General features: G+C 43.1%; 1 protein-coding gene across 1 annotated transcript in view; it reads right to left on the reverse strand.

The window, feature by feature from the left end:
- Positions 1-8,630, reverse strand: part of Alk (Anaplastic lymphoma kinase) — a 20,725-nt gene that overhangs the window by 3,790 nt on the left and 8,305 nt on the right. Inside the window, exons 7-16 of the mRNA XM_011495877.1 lie at positions 7,358-7,459; positions 6,181-6,364; positions 5,667-5,814; positions 5,308-5,451; positions 5,057-5,213; positions 4,126-4,311; positions 3,750-3,995; positions 1,186-1,287; positions 895-1,090; positions 433-712 (exon numbers count right to left, since the gene is read on the reverse strand). Of these exons, the coding sequence (XP_011494179.1) occupies positions 433-712; positions 895-1,090; positions 1,186-1,287; positions 3,750-3,995; positions 4,126-4,311; positions 5,057-5,213; positions 5,308-5,451; positions 5,667-5,814; positions 6,181-6,364; positions 7,358-7,459 (1,745 nt within the window). The remainder of the gene's footprint in view (positions 1-432; positions 713-894; positions 1,091-1,185; positions 1,288-3,749; positions 3,996-4,125; positions 4,312-5,056; positions 5,214-5,307; positions 5,452-5,666; positions 5,815-6,180; positions 6,365-7,357; positions 7,460-8,630) is intronic.

Raw genomic sequence — 8,630 nt, forward strand, 5'->3', positions numbered from 1 at the left:
GGGGGGGGGGGGGGGGGGGGGGGGGGGGGGGGGGGGGGAGGGGGGGGGGGGGGTAGGGGGGGGGGGGGTTGTCGCAAACATCTTTCACTCGTAATTCCGAGCATAGCAAAGTACTATATTTACTGGGTAAGCCAATAGTTGCTCATTTCTTTTTCTTTTTCTCTGTCTTTTAATGTAAATCTTGTCCGGTCGAATAGTCGTTGGCAATCGCGCGAGTTTAGCAAGATTTTAAGAATTTCACGAGCCACCGTAGCAGTAAAATGCAATTGTAAAACAGTAAAACAGTCGCTGTGATTAAGCTTCAGACACAGATTGGATGGACCGGCGGGAGGCCTCTTAAGCTCTATTAAGCTCTTAAAATAGTAAATCCATCGAGTTAGTGTTTCAAGTATAGCGCTTTTACGAGCGACGATACTGCTGGATTAAACTAACCGGTCGGGGTCGCTCCTCACGCAGGAAGTTCTTAAGGTCGCCACCGGCGAGGAGCTCGAGGACGATGTACCGGGGATGCTTATCGAAAGACACGCCGATGAAATGTACGATATTCGGATGATTAAATTTGCTCATTATTAGTGCCTCCATCATGAAGTCAGCCTCGGCCTGCGACGAGGATAACGAGGGCAGAGTCTTCACAGCAACCGGATGTTCCTCGTTTCGACGGTATTTGTACAAGCCTTGGAAAACCTCGCCAAATGCACCTTGTCCCAGCGGTCTACGAGTAAATATCTCCTCGTTAATGCATAAATTAACAATTGGATGAATGGCATTTGAGCCTTTGTCAGTCCCAAATCCCAGCGAATTATTATGGATAAAATCAATGTCGCTAAGAGGGTCGTACGCGCACATTGGCTGGATCGAATTATTTTGAATTTTCGCAAAGTGAAATGTACTTACTTAACCAAGTCAATATTGTCACGAGGTATTTGGGGCAGATCCTTGAAGCTGTAGAGATTTCCCGCGAATTCGTAGTTTGGATTGAATTCTGTCATCATACTGTCCGAGACGACTCGCAGGGCCGTAAGTTCAGTGCCGTTACCAAACATAACTTGGCGCCTGCGTAATAGAGCCTTGCGATTTTGGTATCGGTTGTCTACGCGAAAAATGAATTGTTTTATTTCTCATCAAGTACACTATCGTCAAGTGCCAATGGTAAAGAAATCGGCGCTGCGTCCGGGCCATACTTACATAATAGGAGACAGAGACCGGAAAAGGCAATTACCAGGCTGATGCTTACGATTATGAGAATTACCATGAATGTTTGGTGCGTCACATCCGATTCGCTTGCCACTGCAAACGGAGTTTCAAATTATTGTCTTTTCTCGGAGTTTCTTTAAAAGAAAAAGATGCAAAAAAAAAAAACATGAAAAGTAAATCCTTTTAAATAAATCCTTGTATAGTAGAGCTTGAAGTTTATTCTGGATTAATGTCATTAATGTCATACAATCAATTGTTACAGAATAATATTTGCTCGACTCGATTACAATACACAAATCAAATTTTATTACGTACCTCGCATTACTAATCATAACATCACTCAAATCATATTTTCCGCTCATTTAAAAATTGATTTAGCAATGAAGAAAGAAAATCTTAGCCATTCAAGTAAGCGTGTTGCAAAAGTAATTGATATTCTTATTTATTGATATTTTTCTTATAATTCAGTAATACGGTATTATAAATTTTGAAGTACGTAAGTGTGAAGTTTTATTAAAGGATAATGCAACATAATTGTAGAGAAAACGTAGTAGTGTATAATATATATTTGGATACTTTATAACTTTTCATAATGCCTTTTACCAAACTTTCCTTTCATAAACTTTCTTCCGTGGTTTATTACCATAACGTTATTATTTCATGTATTCTCCTATCGATATAATCACGCACACAACTATGCTCTACATGATATTGAACATTAAGTCATGGCGACTCATTAAAGGTAATGATTACAGTTATTATTAAAAACTGATTTATGAACTATAAAAGAATTTCACGAGAATAAAGATTATACGGTCAAAGTGCACTAATTCAATGGCATATTTATGACATTGCGAAGTAAGTACATAAAATAGGTATTATTAAATATATCAATATGAAGAATAGCGATAAAAGCAAAACGTTAAAATAATATTAAACCCCTTCAATTAACTTAAAAGATGATGATTATCATAAAACATTCTGACACAGAAAGATACTTAAAAATATTTCATTACACACATTGCTTGGTATATACGTTCAAATTAAGCGTTTGAACGGTTTTGAGATTGAAAAAGAAATCCTTGCTGAACTACATTAAAGACATAAGCTCAAAGACTTTATTTAGTTTTTCATTAAAATGATAACCGAGCGATTTATTTGTATTTGGTAAAATGTTGGATCATCGAGTCCTGTTTAATACAATTGGAGTTATTTTACTCAAGTGTCTAGTAGACTCAATGACGGTTTCTTGACAGATTCTTTGTTTCTTTCTTTCTTTCTTTCTTTCTTTCTTTTTAAGAAAACAGCTGGTCGATATCATAAAATTATCTTTTAATTGGAAATTTAGTTATTACTCCCCTGCAAATTGGTAAATTCATAAATTCATAAATATGCTTATTAAAAGCAATATTTTTACCCTGTGTTTGCATTTTCTCTCTCGTTTTTTTTTTCTTAAATATAAGATAAAAGATGTTACATCGCATACATCTCTTAAAGAGAGAGAGAGAGAGAGAGAGAGCATAATAAATTAAACGACATTTAATGTTAAAGTAATGTACTTTACTGGTCTGTTTGTTTTTCATCTATCCTGCTTTGTTTTCAGCTAAAAACAATATGAGAAGGTTGAATGGAAATGGCAAGCGCACTTTATGGTCAAGTAAGATCTCCAAATCAAATGGCAGCTTAGTCGATAAACTTTGTCATTATTGTGCGTGCGGATAATAATTTACTTATGCGCATTTTTGGTATGCGTCGTAAAATTAACTGACAGCGCATAGATCTAATGGGCGCTGACAACTGCGCGCATTATTCATTCGGCTTCGCGAAGAAAAAAATCTCGCTTTATGCCTCGCTTTCTTCCCGACATCTCGGCACTCCATCAGCCAAGAGTCACCGCTCCACGCCGCTCCATTACCACTTTCGGCGAGTAGAGCGACGTTTCATCCGATCGTCACTGCCATACTCTTCATTATTTTTAGAAGTAGAAGGAAGCTTTCGTTCATTCGTAAAGATGCCGACGGCACCAGATAAATTGCTCTTTCCGCAACTCCTCGCTGGCAAAAATCTACTTTGAGGAGATTCGCCAAATGCACGGACTGTAACTTGAGTCGCACGTCCTCCGTGTGTCTCGCCGCAACTCGAGCACTTTTCCAATAAATCACGAGCGGACGCGAGCCGCCGCGTCTATGACGCCTCATTACACGCAAATAAATCGATGAATTTTCATAATGCCGCGTACATTCTCTTTTCTCTCTCTCTCTCTCTCTCTCTCTCTCTCTCTCTCTCTCTATCTCTCTCTCTCTCCCTCTCTCTCCCTCTCTTTCCTTTTTCAATCTTCTGCCGAGATATTTACCGCAACTACTTATGTTGTGGGCAGATTTTTTTCTCCCTTTTTTTCTTTTAATAACACGTCATATGTAGACGGCCATATGCTCGTCTTTCTTTCGCACGGTCTCACGCATCGCTCGAAGCCTTCGAATCACTAAACTACGGAAATTTCCCTCCCAACTATCAATTTTAATGAGAATCAGTGTCCCCCACTCGCTTCGACTCACTTATGCAGGATTTCGAGTCATTGCCGAGTTGCCATCCGGGCGGACACAGGCAGCGCGTCTCGCTGAGGTGCTGGTCGACAACGACGCAGCGGAAGTTGCAGCCGCAGCCACTGACCGCGGGCACTATGAAGATCTCACCGGGACCGGCGTTGGCCTTCTCCAGGTACGAGACATAAAGCAGCTCCGATGCGGCGTAGGAGTATCCACCCTCGCCGTTGCCCGATTCCACGTGTCCGGTGCCGCCACCTATTTGTTAAATCGTCCCGCATCTCAGATCTCGTATATTAGGCGTTTGATGGACGGGGCGACGGGGAAGAGGTTGGGGGGAGGGGGGGGGGAGGAGCGAATAACGAAGACCCGAGAAAATAAGACGAACCTGCGTATCCGCCACCACCGCCGCCGGACAAGCAGCCACCGCCACCGCCGCCGAAGCCGCCGTCACCGTAGCCTTTGTGATTGAGACCGCAGCCAATGCCCCCGATGCCGCCCTTCGTCAAGGCCATGCCATCGGCGACTTGACTGGAATCGTTGCTCCGCGATGGCATCCAACCGCCACCTCCGCCTGGTCAAAACACAATATTTCCACTGTCCCATTAAAACCGCGTCGCTCCATGTCCGCGGAGGCTTAACGATAATATACCCTTATCTCTCTCTCTCTCTTTCTCTCTCTCTCTCTCTCTCTCTCTCTCTCTCTCTATCTCTCTATCTCTCTCTCTCTCTCTCTCTATCTCTCACTCTCTATCTATCTCTCACTCTCTGTGCGCGCGTGTGTGCGTACGCGCCTTACCTGGTTATACCTACCGCGCCCTCCGACGGTAATCTAAGATGACATAATCGTACCTCCCGTACACCCGTGTCATCTAAAAACTCGAGCACGGCTCTTGGTGAAAAATTAAAATAATTCATCACCACCCGACGAGTGCACATTAATGATTAAGAGTGAGGCTTAAAATGATATTGCAGGGGCCGCGGGGCATCGAGCTTTAAACAAAAGGGAAAATACACACAGGATTATTGCTTCAAGTGGAAATTTGTGCGAGCAAATAAACAAATTCGTGCAGTCGTACCGCGAACGCGTATTTGTTTAGCAAACCCCCTTACCCCCTTGCCGTCCTACATCGATTATTTTAGCACGTAGAAAGTAGAAAGTATTATTTTACAAACAGCAGAACGAATTCGATAAAGACTTCATTTTCCATGTCGATTGTAAAATGTACACCATCCTGACCATCCTGCCCGATCCAAGGACCTTCTCACCGAGTGTCACCAGGTTCAACTAAGCCAATGAAAAATCCTTATCGACTCGCCTGCGTTCTTTTTGAAGGAGACACCGTTGACGGGGCTTCGGTCGAAGGGCATCGCGCCCTTTCCATGCTGGACACCGTCGTCGTGGAACTGCGTGGGCCCGAGGCCACCACCACCGGCGGCCACTAGCAACGCCTGTTGCTCGCCGCTCGCTTTCAGCTACGAAAAATGTGAGAGACTCGATTGTGATAAGAATTGCCAAGGGGCCTCGCGACATTGCCGCCATCGGGCCATTTTCACGAGCTTGACTTACGGTGAAGATATAGGTAGCGCCACCGCCACCCCCGCCGCCGTCTTTCAGCTCGATGTTCTTCACTTGGCGAACGATCGACATGTACTCGAAGCTGGTATTGAAACTGCTCGGTTGCTGGCAAGTGTCGTTCTTCGATCCCAAGCTCTGTAAATAAGGAGAATAATGGCTGAGGCGAGAGGCGCGACTTGCCAATGTCGAGGGTAGCGACACTCGACCCTCGAAGCGCATTGCCGACTATACGACAAGAAAATCATCGATGTCCATTGTGATGGGGAGAAGATAAGAAAAGGGGCCAGGATAAAGGAATGTACCGGTGGATTGAGGGGGACCTGGGACGAGGACGGTGATGAATGACCCACCTTAGGGCATGCGTCGGTCCCGGGCTGGCCGACGATGAAGTACAGTTGCTGTCCTTTCTCGAGCTCTACGACGCCGCGCACCATCGTGCCCAAGGTGATGCCCATCGTAAGGGCCCCCGTGCCTCCCCGAGCGCCCATGGCGATTATTCTGTCGACAGAGAAGAGTCGGGTTAACACGCATCCCCTTTGTCATTGCTCAATTGGCGGGAACTTTGTTTATTATATGCCGAGGGCTCGGTTACCGAGTTAACCGATTGATTGTATTGATAAAGGGATTGAGTGGCTGTTGATTAATTGGTCGCGAACACGCCGAGAAATTTGACATTTTTACAAGCGTTTATGTCATTGGCGAGAGCTCGAAGACGACTACTCGTCTCTTGCTCCCAACCACGAGCCATAAACCCAATCAGGTCGGATTTATTATTAATTATTCGCCGGCAATGATGACGACGACGACGACGACGACGACGACGACGACGACGACGACGATAATAAAAGTGAGTTGCGAACTTACGTGTAGTAACCACCGCGAGGTGCGATCCAACGTTGGATACCTTTGAAGCGGAGCACCGCGTCCCCTTCGTCCGTAGATGAGGCCGACAGCACCTCAACGTCCTCCGTCCCATTATAGAATTGTGCGCACTGCTCGGCTGTCGGACCGATTCTGCCAGTTTGGCCGCAGCTGGTCACTTGGACAACTGTGCAAAAATCCACAATATTTCACAACGAGTTTTCAAGTTTAAAGCAACTCGTTATTTAATTGATCGAGAGGTTGCGAACAATCAGGAGCCTCGGTACAATTAATTTTATTGATTATTACGATGGGCGTGGGTGAGTCGTGAGGTAGCGTTAGCTCGATTAAATTAATATTTCGTGATATATAAGTATTTATTAGGGAGCGACGCGTCAGGCTTCGTATATGCGATGATGCTGCTCGCTTGGGTTTCGTGTGTCGTGGTGGGGATTTGACGGGGAGGTGCGCGAACCTGTGCGCGAGTTGTATTTTCACTTGTATTTTAACGAATGTGCATAAAAACAAAAAACAAAACAAATATGTATTTTGTTTATGGAATTGCAAATTAAATTGATAAATCGTGATCGTGTATGGGACTAGAACAAAGTCTGTCTATTATTGTTTATTATCTTTACTTCGTGTGTAACACGCGTTTGCTCTCCACTTTCGCTTATAATTCATTAGCCGAGTCTAAATGATCGTCGCTATGTTATCGCTAGAGAGCAAAGATCGTTCGAGTTTGTTAAAGTGACATTTGGTTGGGACAATTTTTCTCTCTTTCTTATCATTTCCTTTGACATATGACGGAAAAGAATCTCTACTACCCGCGTCACTCGTCCTACAAAGCCCTTTCCCGTCAATATTCCCGCCCGTCGACTCCAACGACTTTACCAACAATAATAATCCCTAGTCGGGAATATGCGCAAACGATTGAGTTAATTGAGCGCGCAATAATAAAAGTGTCGTGGCATTAACAATGCAGCTAATAATGTTTATGCGAGGCTCGAGATTTTAATTTCGGAATGTGTTAACAAGCGGATACTCGCGAGTATTGAAATTATCACTTTAATATATTCTGCGCTTGCGACAAGTTGGAGAATAATAGTGGGCGAGCGACTAGCGCGAGTAAAACTCTCGAGTAAGTTTCTTAGTAAAAAGCGAAGAAGAAAAAACTTACCAGTTTCGTTAATGAAGTCGGGGTGCTTGGGTGGTATAAGGCCCCAGGCCGGTGTTTTTCGATCGTAGTAATTGTAATCTCCGACAATATCCGACGGTACCCCTACAAATAATATATATATATATATATATATCGTCGTTGTCGTTGTCGTCGTCGTCGTCGTCGTCCTCGTCGTCGTCGTCGTTGTTTTTTTTTTTTTTTATCTTTTAGGCGAATGTCGGCGAGTCCCGTAAATAACTCCACGGCACTTTGACTCGCAATATTTACATTGACGCAATATCGTTATCGCGCAGCTTTTTATATTTATACAGCGCTCTATATTTTCATCGGTTATTAATATCTTTCGCTCGAGCTGCCTTAATGCATCTCAGCGACTTGTTTATGCTAATTGAATCGACAATTTTCAAATAGAAACATTGTCAAAATGTTGTTGATGAATTTTTCGAAAAATCAATAATCAAGTTGAATGCCATGACGGAATGCTCCAACAAAAGTACGCGCGCTCGTAAAGTTTTTCAATAATCGAATTCGGTTTGGCTATTTGACTATAACGTTCCATTTACTTTTTATACGAAATAATGCATATTTATACTACGCGTATATATTTGCAACACATATACCAAGGAGATTATAATCTTTTACACAAACTCGGCTCCAATGGAAATAGTAAGCCGCTTGTGTATCAACGAAATTTTTCCCCAATTATCGTTCAATATTCTCGCTCGTTAGTTCTTGTCAAAATCTCTCCCCAAGCCATAATCATTGGACTTTGAATGGCAAATTGACTTATTAGAAATTGCACAACTCGCATTTCTGGCATTTTCACGTTTAATCTTACTTTTATAACGCATAATCCCATAATGCCGTAATATTATACTACGCTATAATGTAAAAATATAAACTCTTATAACGAAAGAATGCAATTTCCCATCCACTATTAATAAAATTGAAATCTTTAGAGTTAGTGGAAGCATGCATTCACGTCATTGAAAGCCATCGTTGGCTCGACAACGTCGCGTTAGTCTTTTATGGTGCGCGTTCCTTTGTAGTTTCCAGCTTGCTGCAAATCGGCAATAGATTTTTTTTTCTTTTCTTTTCTTATTTTTTTTAATGAAAAATAAAGTCAGGAACGACTGCGAGCTATCGATATTGAGTTTTTAAACTATATACCCCTAGTCCTGACAGTATACCCGATAACTTAAAAGTTATTTCGTGTTTGCGGGACAAGGGAATTGGTGGACGATTGTGGTGAGGGGGGGGGGGGGGGGGGGGG

Source organism: Ceratosolen solmsi, unplaced genomic scaffold, assembly GCF_000503995.2.
Source record: "Ceratosolen solmsi marchali unplaced genomic scaffold, CerSol_1.0 scaffold11, whole genome shotgun sequence".
NCBI lineage: Eukaryota > Metazoa > Arthropoda > Insecta > Hymenoptera > Agaonidae > Ceratosolen > Ceratosolen solmsi.